Source organism: Excalfactoria chinensis, chromosome 1 (assembly GCF_039878825.1).
Source record: "Excalfactoria chinensis isolate bCotChi1 chromosome 1, bCotChi1.hap2, whole genome shotgun sequence".
In the NCBI taxonomy this organism is placed as follows: domain Eukaryota; kingdom Metazoa; phylum Chordata; class Aves; order Galliformes; family Phasianidae; genus Excalfactoria; species Excalfactoria chinensis.
Window position 1 is genome coordinate 97,755,659 of NC_092825.1, and position 19,814 is coordinate 97,775,472.

A 19,814-nucleotide genomic window follows, 5' to 3' on the forward strand; every position below is an offset into this window, starting at 1 on the left:
TTCCTGTATTCCCAGTGAGCAATGAACAGTCTAATAAACATGTAGTGTAAATGTATAAATGATATTTTTGGAAACATTTTTATATAAATGCATAATATATACAAATATCTAATATTTTGTGCATGTATATACATACACATATATGTATGTACACATATATACTGTGTGTCTTGAACCAAGCACTAGCAGGCCAGCTGTCTTGTAAAGTGGTTCAAGGATTGGTATGTACTATAAAGGATTACTAAACACATATTTCCAAAGGCCTCGGACCTATTACTACAGGTACTGGCCACTATGCAAAACTTCATTGCCATTGTAAGAACAGCCCAAGAAGAAAAGCTATTCCTAGGCATGAATAAAATGGTTTCTATAAATATGAATCTACATCACTTAGTATTTGTAAAGCAAAATAAAAAATAAAAGGGAAAAGTCCAAAATTCATCAAAATTTCAACAATCAATAGATCAGGCATACACTTGTAATAAGACTTAGTTTTTGAGTTGAATTTGCATTCTCTTTTGGAAAGAGCACATCATTTTAGGGAACAAGAAAAACTCTTTATTATTGAATTAGAAAGGGTATGCAAGAAATCAGCATGAAAATTATAGTTCAAAATAATCCGGTTCTATTAGAAAGTCATGGTATAATCATAGAATCATTAAGGTTGGAGAAGACCTCCAAGATCATCTTGTCCATCAACTACTTCAACTTAAGAGCCACAATTCAATAGCAGTGTGTATGCAATTATGTGGCACCAGCCATATCCCCTTAGCTATTGCCTTAATCTACCCTTGGATACATGTGCTACTATACCATACATGCATGCATCATACACTTTTGCCACCTGTCCTGGCAGATTTTTACTACTCTTAGATGAGTTTGTATTGCTAATTATTTATCTAATTTGGGCCACCTTAATCCACTGTCTAATTTTGCTGAATGAAGCCTTTGGACATGAATGAAATCACATGGATTTCACTGGGGCTTTGTACAGGCTCAGGGGATCATTGGTGTATGCTACCTCTGTTGGATGGCAGCAAATTTTTTCTAGGTCTCTGGAAAGGCACTGAATGCTATTTTCTGCACTTTTCTGAAATATTTAATGACTCATATGAACACATCCACAGAACTTCACCCCACCATATACTGCACAAAGTGCAATGTTTAAATGTAGAAATAATATTTACGCCTTAATTTAGGTGTCAGCCCAGTCTCTTTTAGCTTCTCTCTTTTTAGTGGGAGACAAATGGCAAACCGCTGCCCACAGATATACCATATGAAACCAGTGTTTGGACCTATGATACAGTTTATTACTTCTTTTAACTGAAAACACAGAATCAAATGTTTTAAGATTACAACTGGTAAATTATACATATGTAACAGTTTACAAAATATTGGCCTTCAATGTGTCATAGTACAGTGTAGACCTTGTACAATTCAGTTCAAAAGAATTAATGTTTCGCATAACATTATTTATGGTGTAAACTGGCTGACATAGTAGTGCTCTAAAACTGTTAATTCTCTTTTATCAGACATATGGAAAAATGAAGAAAAAATAAAGTTTTGTGACACATCTTGGTTTTCATTGGGTACTGGTATTTCAGTCAAGTTACCTGTAATGCACAAAGTGACACCAATGGAGTGTACAAAGAGGCACATGCAATAAATTAAGAAAAAATGAAAGCTGCGCTATCCTGTTCATCCTCCCTAGAACACATCTCTTGTTTTATCTTATCTGATATTACACAATGACCTGACAATAGAAGTGAAATTTAATTATTGCTACACAGGGCAACACATTGTCACCAACTTATTTGGAGTATATTATCTCCCTTATCTCATGAGATTTTATCAATGCATATATGCTTGACTGTCAAGGAGTACGTTTCATATGATAAAACTACCTGAAAATTTCACAGTTCATACAATAAGTTGTGTAAACCAGTTCCTATACATTAAAAAGAGAAATTATGCTGTTACTTAAAAGTGGTATGACTCTGAAGCAGCTCCTGCAAAGGCAAGCGATGTAATAAAGTTACTCTGAATTTACGTAGGTATAGCTGTAACCAGTGTAACTATTCTGCCCCGTGAAAGGGATTACTGGAGACCCAAATACTCATTTGTGTGCATACAAATGTGGATACTGTTATACATACACATGTATACACAAACACAAACTAAATACACATTTCCATGTAGGCACGATTAAGTTCTATGTGTCCACCTATATGTTTCAGCACAGACTATGTAAGATTCTAGCTGATACATTTGAAAGTACTTGAAATATCCTTACAGCTACTGTGAGACTCTACAGACAAATCTCAGGGCAAACAATGCTGAGAGTTTTGGTTTCAATCTGTAACTCTGCAGTGTGCAGAAGAGCTAGACACTATCAAATGTTTGCTACAGGGTATCTGGAAAGAAGTTCTCCAGCCACTCACCAACCTTAACAATGTGTTTGGGGCTTTTCAAGTGTCTCACGCTATCACTGAAAAGTGTCACCTGTAATATAACCTTATAAACCCCAGAGCTACAGCATGAGGTGCCAATAGAGGACCTGAAAATATGTCTCAGCTTAAGTCACTAACAGCATGTGCAATAAGCCAGAAATATTTGCACTGGCAATGCCATTTCAGACAAGAATGTTGACTTAGCTTTACTCTACAAACGAGCATTCCGTGTACCCACAGTGAAAAAAAAAAAAAAAAAAAGACTATTGAACTATTGAAAATGTTACCAGTGACAAGTATGGGTGCAACTCTATAAAAACAAATCATTTAATTAAGAAAAGGAACAAAGGCCTCAAAATCAGTAATGTTATTATTATTATTATTATTACTATTTTTCCTGAAAATTGCAGCCCAGTCTTGAAGAATCTAACTTTGCTTCTTGCCATGGGCTCCATCTTCCTCAGTGACAAAGAACAGTGCAGCATTAGTGAACACAAGGAGAAACAGTCACCTACCTAAACATTATTATGAAAACCTACAATTATCAATGTTTCAGCTGTACAAAGCTTCTTTAAAGCCCACCCCAAAGGCCATCAAAATTGAAGGCTTATTGTCATTTCCTGGTGTTTTCGAGTGGGCTTTAATGGAGGTAGCATTGCCCACTGGCCTTCACAACTTCATCTGAAGCCTCATTGTTGGCTCTGGGTGTTCCATAGGGCCACGGCAAACATTGGGTACAGAGGATGAGATGGAATGTACCTTGTGTGAGTATGGTCACTGATGAGGAAGATACGTTTCCATAGTTTAAAATAGACTTTTTGCTGTCTGTAGTGCTCCCCTTACAGTGAAGCGGTTAGAAAAATAATTTGTATTATTAAGTTAATTGATAGTATGGGTTTATCTATACTGTATTTTTATTTTTATTTTTATTTATTTTATTTTATTTTTTTTTTTTACCTCGCAGCCCAGTGCAGTTTTCCTAAAGCTAAGCAGAATTTGGACTAGACAAAAACTGAAAGTAATCAGATACTGTTATTTTCAAGGAAATACTGGGAATGCATGCTTGGCTGGCTTTTTATTTGCATCTCATTGTCTGATGTGGTGCAAAGAGCTAGAGTAAAACAAAGAAAAACACTGCAAAGCCTTACAAATTGTGCTTTTGACATTTTATAGCTATAATAAATAGATATATAAGTATATAAACGATGAAAAGATTGAAAAGGTAGCTTTTATAATGGTTCACTTTTCATAAACCGAATTGTACATCATTTAATCTGTAATTGCAGAGAGGCACACAAAACAATTTCTCTGTAGTGATTCCACTTAAATATAAGAAGCTGCATAAGAGAATACTCACTTGCCACCCTGACAACTTAGAGAAACTTCATTCACATGGAGAGGACTCCTATTTACTGCAAGCCTGAGCTTGCTCCCATTGGTGCAAATGCTAAGACTCTCAATCAACCTGAGTGGTAAACTACTAAGGAGCAGAGCAGAAATTGCACACGCTTTTATGAAGCAAGTCTAATCTTTAGAACCTGGGTGCTTTTTTTTGTTTGTCCACAGACCTCCATGACTGAGATATTTTAGAGCCGAAGTGTAACGAGGAGCTTTGAGCATAGGGTGAAATGAACTTCTCAAAGAAAGATGTCAGCAGGAACGGAATATACATCTATACAGCGTGCACATGTACACACATATACTCCTGTTCCATGCAGAAAGCTTTCTAAATGAAAACAAACAAAAAGAAACCAGTGCCATACATTATGTAAACTCACTTTCAACACAAATTTGAAGCATAAATTAAAAGAGAGCAAGAAAGAGAGACAGAGATGATAGCAAACATTTTAAATATAGAATTTGCACAATTGATATTTTTGTTAAATAAGAATAAATAAATTCATTACATCCATTCACATACTAGTTGTAAAAACAAATAAATTATTTTATTTTTTTTCAGTGCTGTTCTTTTTTTTTTCTTTTTCTTTTTTTTTTTCTTTTTTCTTTTTATAAATACAATTGTAATTAATCCACAAGATTATTCTCTCTCCCCTTGTGATAAAACTGTTTCCACAGGAAGGCAGATAAGCAGAACTTCGTGTATACAATCAAACTGCAGATGATAGGCTTTTTCCTAATTACGCTGTCTTATTTGAAAAGCAGATAAAAACCCACAGATTCTAAGGGGGTCCAATCTAAGGCACTGGAGATGTGTCCCAAAAAGTCTACAGTGAATTTAACACCGAAGCTTGTTTATTTCTATATTCTGAGCTTCTGAGACAGTGCCTCTATCCATTGGAAGTGTTTTATGAATCTTGTTTGGCAAGACTCAGTAGTAATGTAAACAATGATGTAACCATATGACCAACGAGGAATTTAGTTTGGAGCACAAGTTGTAATGACAAATTCACATACCTTGCACCAATTTTTCATTCATTGGCTACATGAAAAAGTGAGAAAAGCAAAGTTGGGAATTGCAGTTTGGTTACAAAGATCAGCTAAAAAGCAAATGTTGGGTATAGCAGGCTGCTCTACTTCACCTTACACTTTTAGGATGGCTTCCTTGGTCTGTTCCCTTTCCATTAGGCTGGAGGTGGCTCTGAGAAACCTGATCTAGCTGGAGATGTCCCTTTTCATTGCAGGGGAGTTGGACCAGATAAGTCTTAATGGTCCCTTCCAACTCAAACAATTCTGATTCTATGACTTTACATAAAAGCAACTTCTTGCACATTTCCTTCACTACTACACTGGCGAAAATAGAAAAGAATCAGCATAGTGGTTTGCTCTCACATTTGTTTACTTTTTATAAATAGACTCTTTCTATGAAAAAGATAGTCTTGATCTAAAGAAGATTTAAACTTATACCCGTTTATGGTATTACTCTCCTGGAGTCTGAATAACATCCAAAAGCCTTACTCATTTTGTTGACTACATAATAAATTATTTCTATAATGCAAACACAAATACTTGCACATTCTGTCTCTATTCTGATACAACACAGGAAAAATAAATGCCAATTAATTCAGCAGCTGTAGGCCTAGACAAACATTAAATCTATGCTCTTTATCTTTCCACTCACGATGTTTTCTACTTGTTATGACTTTCCTTAAGAGCTCTAGAACAAATGTTTATACATATATAAGTACAAAAATCAGTTTACTTGAAAGGAAAATAAGACACTTCAAACATGATCTTATGTCATAAGGTAGAGAAGACATTTCCAGATAATAAGCATTTCCAGAAATCTGCAAATATTCAGAGCCTTGATTTAAGTTCTTAGGGTGGCATCAGTTGTTAAGCAGCCAATTTTCCTCAAGATCCATGTTTTGCACTTTTATCGGAAGGTCACACCATTCTCGAAAGCTGAAGATGACTAATAACATTCCTTTGTAGTTCCTTTTTAAAGAGGAGGCCCTGTCCCTACTAGTGTTTACTTAGAATAGAGTACAAAAACAGATATTTCTCCAGGTTTCAACTCCTTGATGTAGCAACTCTGTGCTGTTTTAAAATCATCACATGCTTTCTAGAATTCAAACAAACATGCCAGAGTTGCAAAAACATGTTTGTGTCAGCCTGGAGTGAGACCTGCCCTTCTTGCAACACAAACAAGATTTCTTTACTGATTTCATGACTGGGATTTTTTGAAGAGCCTGGGGAAGTGTAGTGTTAAGTACCAATGACTCATAGCTGTGTCTGAAAATCTTCCTGCACTCACACTCTCCTATGTGGACAAACTGAGAAATAAAAGATGGATGGAGTTCTACCACCTTGTACCTGTCATTCTAGGGTTTAATTCAAAGCCTGCTGATAAGAAAGGAAGAAATTCTAACATGTGTTGGTGTCAGGACTCCCCACCTGTTACCTGCATTTGGTGAAATGTCCTTTCTCAGTCACTAACTTCCACTAGATAATAATGGGATTCAGAAGCTGCTGACAAGGGAAATTATTACTAGCTTCTGCCTGTACTGTGGAAACAGCCTTATTGATGTTGGGTAAGTCCTCCACATCCTGATGTGGTTTGACTTCCTACTGACATCTCTTCCTTCCAAATGTGGTAGATGTACAAAATGTGGAAATCAAACAAACAAACAAAAAAATCAAACAAAAAAGACAAACAGTTACAAACTTTTGCTGGTAAGATGAATACCAGAGTTAGACATGATGGACAAAACAGTGATAAAATATTTACTGCTTGCTGTGTCTTTTGACCTTTATAGCCTCTTCAAAAGATGAAGGTACATTACACATTGTTATATTTAAGGTGGAAGCCATAGAGAAAACAACAGAGAAAGCAGTTGAACATAGCCTCAGAATATCTGAGTTAGAAGACACTTGTTTATCATACCTGTAATTTTTGGTTCTCTAACTAGTTTCTACAAAATACAGTATGCCTTTGTTTGTTTGGAAAAAAGGAGCTAGCAGCTATTGTTCAGCAACAACAGGGATCCCACGCTGTGACAAAGCTGGAACTAGTGGAGGGTTTACCAAGCAAAAGGTACACAGATTCTTTCTGGTAGACAAATATTTCTCTTATATGTGTCTGATATACTCATGGTAGGGAGCTGCTGACGGTGTTGGTACATAAGCAATGTACCTATGGGGATCCCTGGTCTGCAAACTCTTGCAGTGCTCCTTTGAGAATTCCTTGGTGGAAACACAGTATTTGTCATAGAATTATGATTTGCTATCAGGAAATCCCCAGAACAAACATTAATTTCCCTTTGTCAAAATCAAATTACTTTTTAAAACCAGCAGCAAGCTCTTCATTTTCCAGTAAAACATCTGCAGCCATTTCTGAAGACTGGACTAAGTCCAGAAGGACTGTAGATATACTTTGGTCAATCACTTCGCCTATATAGCTTGTCTTTTGATTTTTTTTAGTAGAACCAAGTGATATAAAGTGACATACCAAATCAAATATATTTACAAAATAGTATAAAATAAGCTTCCATGGTATCATGGGTACATGTGATATTTTCTAAGGACATACTGTATTAGAGGTAGGTGAAAAAGGGGAGATGATTCTGTAACCTTCAAAAATCCCAGGATCCTCCATTTCCTAGTTTTTCTTCTTTTCCATTATGTTATATTTTTGCAGACATAGAGGGCTTATAACAACTTTAATGCTTTTTTTTTTTCTTCTTCTTTTTTTTTTTTTTTTTTTTACAGATCAAGATCACCCTACTATTTTTCAAAGCAGTGCACATCTTCATTTGGTCCAAATAGGCAGATTCTGCCCATAATTTGAGACTTTATGCAAATACACCGAAGCCTTTGCTTCTCTCTGTCAGGGCACACCTAATACCAGTATGTCAACAATGGCTTCATCAAACCTCTTTTAAAGAAGATCACAACCACAGGTTAACACTTTTTCAACAAGCACTGTTTAAATGCTGACGGTCTCTGAGAGAGAAGACATCCTTTAGCTAGTTTTCCATGTCCATCTTTGCACTGGACAGTTCTGGTGTGCCATCCTGTGTCACATGTTCGAGAACAAGAAAGCCATGGCCCCGTCACCCACCGGGGTTGCGTAAGCTGTGGAGTTACTTTGCTGCTGCTGCCACTGCCAGTGACAGAGTTAGTCATTTGCCCTTGCTTCTTTGGCACAAAGAAACTGTAACGGACGTCCACTGGTTGAGTTGGGTCAGTTGCAAGTATCTGCACTATAAGAACCTCCTTCGTGGCAGAGTGTCCCATTGCATGCAAGAAATCATCTTTGTGACTCCAGCCACTATAGTTCATGACAGTCCCATTGATATCGATGATTGTTTCTGAAGTGGAGATCATATATTTCCCATTGACAAGGTACTCACCATTCTTCTTTTTCAGTGCCAGGTAGGCAGTAAACCTGCTCTGGTCCTTAGTCTTGAATTGCCGAACTTTGATGTGAGTTGCTCCTTCTGGGATTTTCACTATATCTGTGTAGCCTTTACTGCAGAGAGGAACAAAAAGAAGTATTCAGTAGCTGCTGTGAAATAAACCTAAAATCTTAGTGCAAAGCCTAATGAAGTCACTGGTAAGATGCAACTTGCTTCATTTTCATTCAGACCCCAAATCCATCTGGTTTGAGGCACATTTGAGATTAATTTAATCAGGCTCAATTATTTGTCATTTGTAACGCTATGTTCTTGAAGAAATTTACTATGCTTAATTCAAAATGCTTAATCTTCAGCTTTAGGAATGATTTTACATGAGTCAAATCCAAGAGGAATGAAAAATAACAGATAGTTTATATACTTCAGCAAAGGGTGGGAGATATGAAATACGATGCACGTTTTCCGTGCCAAGGAAAGATAATGAGATATGCATTGGTTACAGCTGTTTCTCGCTGTCTTTGCCATAATGATTAAGGAAAGCACGAGCAGAGTAACAGCTGGATGGAGGTACCTTGGGAACATTTAAAAATGATTTTGATCACAGAGAAAAAAAATGTTTACTTTGAAATTCATAAAGCTAAAGATGAATTGTTTGGTGTCTAATAGAAGGTGCACTCAAATGCTTAATTTGAAGCACAAAGTTCTCTTAGTAATTACTTATGAAAAGCTTCAATGCAAATCTAGGAAGAGATATTTCACTTTTCTACTGAAAGTGACAAGCATTAAAAACTTGCAAGTGTACCAGAGCTTTTACTGTCTCACGTATATAATTTGTTTTAACCATAGCGATACACACAGAAGAAGGCTGAACGTATACGTAGCTTCAGGCCACCAACTGCATTTTGGAAACACTTATTTTCATTTCTAAACCTGTGATGAAATTGTTCTGCAAGTACCTTGTATCTTAAGTGCCCAGTGCTGAGATGGGTATAAGAAAGGAAATGAGAAATTACATATACAATGCAGGAGAGCGACAGTCCCCTGGAGTTGTTTAAAGAATGGCCTACCACTTTCACAAACCGTGGTTTCACAAGTAGATACTACAGAGATTACAGATTAAACGCTTGTTCCATTCCCATGCTATTTCAAGCACTTACAGGACAACTACTAAAACTCCTTTAATTTATCACCGCTATAAACCTGAAGGAATGAATATTGTGCAAATAACAAGTTGGGTGTCTCTGCTCCACAGCACTGCAGAAATGCTTCTACTTAACAGTTGCCAAAACGACTCTGTTAAAACACATTATTAAAGTTACAAAATCATCTGTTCAAAAAAATGCAAGATTCTCTGCAACATTCCATGCGCAAAAAGAAGCACGTGCAGCCTTAGTTCCCCTGTTTCCCAATTTCTGACTATTTAACTTTATGGCCCTTTTAAAAGTTCTTAGGAAAGAATTTTCCAGAAGATTGTGTTTTTTTTTTTTTTTTAGAGAGAAAAAAAGAACAAGCAAATGTTGTGATGGCAATGGTTTTCAACAGAAAGCACTAGTTTTGCTCCTGTGCATTTAATAGTTTCCCTGCACACTTAATGTTCAGGTTACCACAGTTTGGCTTATAGTGGGCAGCAAAGTGGGAGCTGCTATTTTTCAGCAGAGAAAGACAATTTTACTGTAGCCACTGTTTTTTTTTTTATATATATATGCAAAAATTATTTATAGACAATTAAGATTTTACTATTTTAATGTAGGGTTTCTTTTTAAAATCAATTACTTGCATAAAGGAATTATATCAATTTCCCAATAAAAAAATAAATGAAACTCGAAATCAAGTTAGAACACACACGTTTCTTACAGCTTGATTATTACTAAGTTTGACAACTCCCTGAATGCAGCAAGGTCAAATTAGTATTTTAAACTCCAACTGGTCTCATTTCAGTTAAAGCCATGATTTGAGGAGTAAGATGGCACCTTCATAGGAATGATTACAGTAGAATCTCACCATTACCAATTATATCTACACTATAAATCTGGCCTCACTAAAATTCATAGGGTCTCTCTAGCACTTCTGCTGGAACCAGGACTGATACATAAGGTTTACTATTGAAGCACATGAAGTGTATGTCACACAGTCTTCTTTATTCAGGCATTTCAGAATTTTCATTCAATATTTAATGTTCAGTATTCATCCAATATTTACGAATTAGAAAAGATTTGGTTTATATAAGTACCAAATTGGATGGAAAGTCATTCTTTTTGGAAGAGGTATTTCAGCATCCTTTTATCATTATTTATCATTGGTTTACCAGGAAGATTGGTTATGGTTATTTTTAGAACAAACTCCCTTTTGAAGGTTTTTAACTACTATTACTCAGTGTGTCAAAACGTATAGAAATAAAAGGTCCTTTCAGGAGTCAGATTTCAAATTCTAGTGGTGTTTTGTGTGTATGCAAGAATTTGGAAGACATAAATTCAATGAACATTTTAAAAGATGTTGCGTGCTGCGTATAAATGTTTGGCTGAAAGTAAGCTTCTAAGAGTGGGTCACTACAGCTGTCCAGTGAGAACTTGCAATCTATACAAACAGTGGTTAAGAAGTCCTAATTCTTATATAAACCTTAATTGGAACAAGAATACAGACAGAAGGCAAACTTACTCGACATTGGTAATCTTGGTACAAAGCTTGCTTCTGCTTTGTAGAGTCAGGAAAAACCATGGGGGAGTTGCTTTTGTTTTACTTATATTAAGTTGTATCATACTTAAAAGCTGAACTCTGACAGAAAAATGGGTTATGGATGACTGCTATAAATGTTTTAACTTAAAAAAAAATATTTGTCCACCTGGAGACCAATATTATCCCAGTGAACAGTAAGGGATATAGAAAATGTCACATATAAGCCTGTGTGTACTTCTGACATCTTGCCTAGTCAGTTACCTAAGCTCCCTGTATACTCAGCAGTGTGAAAAGGTATTTTAGCATATAATCACTTTCAGCTACCAAGGATTACTTTTACAGCTGTGCTCTAATGCTGCCTGCTTCTCTTTACTAACTATGCAAGGAATCTGTTACTAAATGGTGATATCTACTAGATGATATTAAACACACTCCTAATGTGTGCTTTGTCAACACAGCATCACCTGGGAAACCTTGAGTTTCAGATATATCTAGATATACTACTGACACCAATAGCTTTCTGATTAATTGTTGTCTTCTCTTCTCTCTCTCCTCTAAAAACCACATGCCACCTGGCACAGCAAGACTGGCAAACAGGAGATTTTGTACTTTACTGTAGGCAGACTTCCTGTGACTGGGTGCTCACCTGTATCCCTGGTACTTTATGTCAGAAATGAACTGGGTGCAGTGTTTTGTCAGGTGATTATTTGCCACTTTCAGGGTATTGTTAAGAGGCCAGCTGTAAACATCTGAACAGTGCAATAAAGCACTGGCAATGTATGCTTTTACTTAATTTCCATATGAGAGTAAATTGCATTTAGAGGAGGGAAGCACACAAATAGAGCTACTATTTGCACAACATACATTTACTAATACTCATGATTAATACCTCTTTTTGGTGAACGTTCCCATGACTTTTGTGCAGCTTGAATTATCTCCACCACACACCCCGCACTTGTCATACTGGAGCTTTGAACCAATGATGCCATCACAACCAGTTCGGATGCATTTTCCCCGGACACAGACTGAATTACTGTATGGCCGACATTCAGTACCATCAGTTACCTAGGTAATCAAATGCCTGTTAGTTAAAATCACCACAGAAAATAATAATAATAATAATATATATAATTAACTGCTTTTGTGAATCTGACTGGCAAAAAACCTTATTTATGTCACCCATACAGAACAGAGTTTCCACCCTGACAACCCAGACTGAGTTTCTCTAACATTCTCAGTGCTATAGCAAAGGGGAAATTTAGCAAAGGGCTGAAAGCAGTGTGAAGTAAAGCACTAAAGTGACCCAGACATTTATGACACGGTCATTAGCAATGTTTTGTTAATAGTAACAGTACTTGTACGCTTTTCACTTGTTAATTTCAGTTCACTTCATTAATGTGTATGTAACAGTTAAGAGGCAGAAAACTGCAAGCATAAGTGTGGGAGATATTTCAGTTCAAATTGTATCTGATACGACAAACTGACCACAAGTCACATCTATACTAATTGGCAAATTAGTTTTTATTAATTGTTTTTGTATGAGTTAATCCAGACATCCTTAACATCATTCTGGAGAAAATTTATACATCAGCTGTGGTAGTCTCTCTCAACCAGAAGCCCCCAGACTCATAGATGAGTCTCCAGGTAAAAGTCCTTTAACCACAACTGAAAAGAAACCACTGCAGAGTGCTCTCGCAGGCCTGCATTTTTATGGGCTCATATACTGAGGTGTGGAAAAACTTTTCTAAGTTTAGAGGTCAGTTCTGGTCCTAATGTGTAACAACTGGATGTGATTGCATCTAATCACACAGTTAAATCTTTAAATCATATATTAATGCATTATCCCTTGTTGTAGGGAACTATTTTTTAAGATACAGGACACTATTTAGCTGGAACATGAAATCATAATTGGAGATGCCATTACCTTTTGGGAAAATACCACATAATAGCCTGTTCCTTTAGCTCGGCAGGTGAGCTTGCAAACATCTCCAGGAAGCACTCCAGCATACTTGGGGACCCATTCAACAAACGTTTTGACACCCTTTGCATCAGACTGATAACCATTCCTTGCTTCACACTGCTCTTGTCGAAAAGATTTAGCTGTAGGATGATTCACATTATTAGTGACCATTTCAGACCATGCTGCAGATATCATTATGTACACCTATTACAGAAATTTCTTTTTAACACAACTTTTTAAGTTATGATACTTCACCTCTTTACTTGGAATAGGCTTTCAAATCATTCATTCTTTTAAAGTTCGGAAACCTTCTAATGATACAATAAGCTATGAAAGACTGGATTTAGCTTTACGATTCATCTTCTAGGACTGAAATTTCTTTACTTTTGATGTCCTTTACTTATGAGTTCAGAGTAGGGATAAGAGAATAATTATCACATTGTATTAGTGATGAAAGTCTTCCTTGGTAAGCACAGGTCTTGGATGTTTCCTTTCTCAGTAGAAGTTCAACATTTACTATCTATGAATGCAGATGCTGCAGCAGCTAACATACCATTTGCTGGGCAAGGTGTGACATTGCAAGATCGATAGATGGCCCTCTTGCCAGTGCAGTACCGGCCGTTGTTTCTAGGAGCTGGGTTATTGCAGTGGCGATAAGCAAACTGAACGCCTCCACCGCATGTACGGGAGCACTGTCCCCAGGGTCCCCATGACCCCCAGTTGCCATGGCTTGATGCCTGAAATATATGAGAAGTGGAAGGTAAACACATCATCCAAATGTGAATAGGTGCTAAATCTCAAAGACATTGCTAATGTTTTCCCCAGCTGAAGGTGCTTCCTTGGTCATGTTAGCAGGGATAAAAAGGTGTTAGGAGCCTTCTTTCTACCGGTGAAATTAATTTATTTTATCTGCAGAACTATGGCATGTGGTTTGGCACTAATTTGCCACCAAGAGGCCCTGTAAAATATCTCCAGAGGATCTGGCTCCAGAGCATATTCATAAGACTATCTATGAATAATAAATGCAATCATTATTTTAAATAGATATTGCTCTGTATTATGAGATCTAATTAACATAAGAAAGCATTCTTAAGAATACCCGAATGCTGACTTTACGTTGATGAATTTTGTTTCCAGTTACCTACTTCACACATATACTACAAATATGACAAAATATTCATAGTTCCACCAAACACCCAAATTACATTAACAGTATTCTAAGATTAGGCAATTGCTTCTGCTTTTCACTTTGTAAATTCAGACTGTATTTCAGAGTGTTTTAAAGGCAGTAAATGAACACATAAATCAAAAATTTGGGCAGTGAAACTAAAGAAGAAGCTCCTTCTGAACCAGCAGCTTAACATTTCAAGAGTACTGGCAAAAGATTGAGCTTTCAGATATATATTACAGCTCCGCCAGTTTGACTCTATAGCATATTCCAACAATTAACAGATATTGCACCAAGGAATATACCAGTCCATAAAAAAAGAGCGTTATAAAGGCTACTGCCTGATTTGAATGGCTCTTGTATTTTGTAATTATCTTCACAGAGCTCTACGTTTCTGTATCTCTCCTATAGGTACAACAGATGGAGCAGTGCTATTGTCTTCTCAGTTAATTTCAAAGCATCTGAACTGTGCAGCTGACAATTCTAACCTGGTGGACTTCCACAAGCCTCTTCGGGGGTATTAAACTGACAGAGGGAACTCCTTCACTGTAGGTACAAGCTTGGTTGCTCTAGAAATTATATCCTGGATGAACTTCTTCAATTTTTCTCTTCATGAGAGTTAGCTCCCTGGAGACTTTCACATGAGGGCTGTAAACTAAGTTTACATATCTAATTTGCCTCAGAGTCCATTGCCAAGAAGTCAGGAAGCTGTGAATCATTCCTTGACAACCTTTCCATGCATCCTGAGACCTGTCTTATTGAATGGGTGTCCTCTAATCTGAAGTGATGGTCTCAGTTTTCCAGGACTGTAGGCTTCCAAACTTCAAGAAGAAAACATGCTTCCTGAAACTCAGTAGCATTTTTCCTGTATCCATCACCAGTAACACTCCAATTACGTGCTAAAAAATACAGCAGCTTTCAATCTGACTTTCACAATAAAGTGCTTTTCACTCTTACTTTTAGGATTACGCCTTCTAAATTCATCTAGATTCACAGCTGGTAACTTACCGAGTAGTATTTCTTCTTGGTTTTGTCAACACATTTTCCCTGGAGACAGATCCTCCCTTTTCCACATGGTGTTCCTTCCACAGCAGGCAGCTTCTTAGTCAGACACACCATCTGACCTTGACGAACAACTGCACACCACAAGCGAGAACACACATCCATCCCAGGACACACTGTATATTCAGGTCCAAATGCCAATTTGCACTGATGAATGGCATCATAGGTTTGTCCCGGAAGTTCCTCAGGGCCCAGGATTTGCTTTCTTGGTTGGTCCAGCAAACAGTTACCTAAAAGAACAATCCAACCTATTATTACTCATTACCTATTTTTTTCTGCAGTGCTGCAAATCTGTCATTCAAATTAGGGAGATCAGTTGTGATAGTGGACCTCATTTGAAGGACACTGATGTCATTGAAAATGATCTCTGAGGTGTCATTAGGCTTTGTATGAGCTCATCTTACAGCAACTGTGGTCTCTCCCTGAAGCAAAGCAGGTGTCAAGCTATTTCCAATCCAAGAAAAGAAGTGTAAATAAGTATTATTCAGGTCCCTTTGGTCTTCCATTCTACTTTCTTTTATTTGACTTGACTCAGAACACATTCTAATCTATTTTTCTTTTACAAAATGATCAAGAGAAGACCTGGTAAAGTAAGTAAAGTGCTTGTTTGAATTTTGAGCCAGAACATCACAAATGGTAATGTTTCTAAAGAGAAGTCTGATATTCAAATTACAAAATGCAGACTGTGAGGCACTTAAAGAGAAATAAATAAATAAATGCCTTCCCCTCCAAAACCACATAAACACACACACACACACACAAGCAAACATATTAAAGGAAAAATACAAAATGAATATCAAATCTATTGTTGGTGGTAAATCCTGACTGGGCTTGCCTTGCAAAGAGTGATAGTTGGCTGTTTCTGGAATCAGTTTGTAGAGGGCTATAAATTTTATATAAAAATGCACAAGAAAGCCACCCCAGAAAGACAAGAAAAAAACAAAAAACAGAATAGATATAAATTACAGAATTGAATATGTGTGCAAATATATATTGCAGAAGTTAGAATTTGTCTGGCACACTTTAAAAATGAGAATTCCCGTTTTGCTTCTAGAGGATCTACTAACAGATTTTGTTTACTACTGAAAAATTTGGTTATTGACATACAGAACTATTTATGGAGCATAACCTATTTTACACCCCATGAAAGGGGTATGTGGTCTTGTCAAACTTCACTTATCTTTGGCCAAAATAACTTACCACAATTTACATGCTTTGCAACCTATACTGGTATTCTTCAGATGGATCATGGGTGAAAAAATGATCTCTAAGAATTACACCATTTAAACTAAATGGATTAAAGTCACACCAAATACCCCATGACTCTATGTCTTGTGTCTTCTCTCCAGCATTGCAGTTTCTCCTTCTTTACTCTTAAGACCAAGACCAATTATTCAAATCAGCTGTATCATCACTTACTACCAAAAAACTATCACATTGTTAAACTTGTTGTGTTTGTCCTTTGCTAACCACGATTTACCTTAGCCTTACTTCTGATTTGGATTATGCTGACTTTTTTTATTAAGACAAGATGTGCAAATGCTAACTGATGATCTGGGTACCACTAAATAGAAAATTAGCAGTATCCTAACATTCAAGTTGTTTCACAATGTAAAATATTCAAGACATGGTGAAGAGTGAGGATGCACAGATGTGGTTTTTCTTTTTCTGGAATTTCTGAAAACAAAACCACCGGCAGTAGTTGCTGTCAAAAATATATTATGTAAAAGCAAAGAACAGCAATTCACTACATTACAGCATACAGAGCACACATGCACTACTACTCCCATTTTTTGTCCTGAGTACCAAAGAACATCTGGGTGCCCTGGACTAATGCAACATTCTTGACTGATGACAACTCATTCTCATTCTCTCTCCTTGGTGATATGTGCAATACAGCCTTGGAAGGCAGAGTAAAATCTGTTCAGGAAGCAGATAACCAGGATATAAATTAATTAAAATTGAAATATTCCTTTTTTCAGGTTACAAAGAACACCAAATTGTCAGACTAAACACAATAAACTATAGGCAGTCATACCACGGTCTAGTGGTTGGCATGACAATAAAGGCAATTAGTATCTTACAAAAGGTTGGCTAAAAGCAGATGGTAATAAATGTCACTGTCTTCTGGACACTAATTGAGCATTTTCTTCCTATATGTCAAATTGCTGTCTGGGGTCATCCTATAAGCATAAAACAAATGGTAATATGATGACAATGATGATTACAGTTCTCAGAGTGGGTCTCAGGAGACTGGGAATCAGCACCTTGATCATTCCCAGACCTCCTGGTTGACCTTGGATGAGGCATTTCTACTGAAATTTATCTAGCTGATCATAACTGGATGTAATGCTGATGTCTGCAATTCAGTCAGCAGTCAAATGTTTCACTGCTTAGTACAAATATGTGAGTTTGTGGTGTAATTCAAAACCACTGGTGCAACTGATGGCATCAGTCAAATCATTGATGCCGTTAATTAGATCTCTCCATGCTATGATGAGAATTAAGCACCCACTTTAAGTACTGTTACCTACATAGTAAACTACATATAGTGCACTTTTTATGTGATGAGTCCACATCCCATCATCACTTTCCAAATGTATTAAATAGGAACCTCAGCACCTAACAAAAGGCTGCTACAAAATTAGAGTTAAGATTAGGGAGGCTTTCAAGGCCATGTTGGATTAGGCACTGAGAAACTTGATCTAGCTGGTGGCAGCCCTGCCCACAGCAAGGGAGTGGAAATAGATGGTCTTTAAGGTCTCTTCCAAACTAAGCCACTCTGTAACCCTTTGATTCTTGCTGTTGAAGCAGTACAGGTGAATATCTATATCTATGTGGGAAACAGAAAGGTTTGAAAAAATACTGACTATTTTATAGCAGAATAGTACTCACAGATCCAGGTTTCTGGACATTCACATTTCATTATGCTTAGCCATAAGGAGCAGCATATGAAGTACTTCATTCATCTGCTTCTTCACACCAATACTGCCATGCCTGGTTTGTCACAAAGCACAGTTCATAAACTCATGCCCATTCAAACCAAAGGCACTGTGCAGACTGTTTATACTTTGTATAAAAAAAGCAGCTTTCTGAGACTACACAAAATCCAGTCAAAACATCTTAAAAGAAAGCCTGGTATATGAAGGTCTGTATTCTCTCATTCTTCTGTTGTATTCGCTATTTTGTGTCTTCTTTGCATACATTTTGTTTGTGGCCCTGCTCAGAATTACATCTGAATGGTTAAAGTTATTTTTCTCTGCTAGCAACACTTGAAAGATATATGACTTTCCTCTTTCAATGGGAAGATGGCAACAGAGCACCTTTTCAAAATGAAAATGACCAATTTAACTACATGGCAATACATCGTCCACAGCCAAGAAAAAAAAAGAGCAACTTAAAAAGCAGACACATGCTCATTCTGAAAGAAACATGGAAATATGGCACATTTGCACTGTCTTATTATCAGTCCAAAGCAGCCTGAAAAGTGTCGTCATGCTTTACCAGGATTCTTTGGGCTTTGGTACACTTGGTGTACATTACAAATGGAAATTACAGCTATGGATTCATTCCCTGTCTAGAAAATAAAACCATAAGGAGTTCCATTCCTAAAATAAAACACATAGTTTCAGCAGAATAATTCAAACAAACTGCAGTTTAAATCATTGGCCTTAGTCCTTATTTCATAGATAGTGTTTGTGTTCTGTTGGGACAAATCTTTGACTTAAAATTAACACCCAAATATTGATAAACTTCAACAGAAGAGGAACCCTGTGATTTAGACAAGGTCTACGAGGGCCTAATCTATCAAGAGAACACATTTCCTAAACACCGTATTTGTGAAAGCATATCTATAGCATAACTAATAAAACAGATAAGAGCAGAGGCTCACATTTTCTGTGAATTATTTCATCCCATTAATAAATCTTTGGGACTACATGCTCGAGTGGTAACTACTCATGAGTGTCAGAAATGGCAATATACCCTAACCCATTTGTTAGTAAGCTGACAGATCCTAAGCACCTCTTGTGCAGCAAAGAATACATGACTTTGTGAAAAGCATCAGAAATGTAGGACTGCTAAACTTCTTGTACAGGGTGTCAACACAGGCTGAACAAGGAGACCACAATACAGCTCTGAAGGATTTGAAGCTCCTACACTATTCTACTGAAAACCAAAAAAAAAACCAAAAAAAAAAAAACCAAAAAAAAAAAAGTAAAAAAAAAAAGTATAGAATGACATTTTTACACTTGCAGGACAGGTTCTACTCTATAGAGGGTCAGCAAACACATACTGTGAAACTCCCAGGTGAGATAAAAGGGAGTTAATACAACTGAACTCAAAAAGGAAAGGTCTTTTCAGATGCAGAAACTCGCTTGGTAATATTAAGCCAATTCCAGAGCATTATGGGCATTAAAATAGGACAGTATAGATTAATGAAACTAATAAAATTGAGAGAAAAAAAAATGAAGTCATTTTCCAGATAGGAGAAAACAGGAGAAAACATTTAAGAGAGCACTGAAATTAGCCAACAAAATACTTAAAAGCAAAAAACTTTACGTTCAGCAGGCATATCATACTTTTTATCCATAAGTATTTCAGTTACCATAACAACTTGATCCATTCACTTAATTATGTCATTTTTATCTCAGCATTTTGGAATTTGAAAGGCTTAAGAACTGCAG

General features: G+C 36.7%; 1 protein-coding gene across 1 annotated transcript in view; it reads right to left on the minus strand.

The window, feature by feature from the left end:
* Positions 1 to 7,569: 7,569 nt before the first annotated feature.
* The window catches only part of ADAMTS5 (ADAM metallopeptidase with thrombospondin type 1 motif 5), a 40,566-nt gene continuing 28,321 nt past the window's right edge, over positions 7,570 to 19,814 (minus strand). The window contains exons 4-8 of the mRNA XM_072361443.1: positions 15,076 to 15,359; positions 13,453 to 13,636; positions 12,864 to 13,039; positions 11,829 to 12,004; positions 7,570 to 8,382 (exon numbers count right to left, since the gene is read on the minus strand). Of these exons, the coding sequence (XP_072217544.1) occupies positions 7,812 to 8,382; positions 11,829 to 12,004; positions 12,864 to 13,039; positions 13,453 to 13,636; positions 15,076 to 15,359 (1,391 nt within the window). The 3' untranslated portion in view covers positions 7,570 to 7,811. The remainder of the gene's footprint in view (positions 8,383 to 11,828; positions 12,005 to 12,863; positions 13,040 to 13,452; positions 13,637 to 15,075; positions 15,360 to 19,814) is intronic.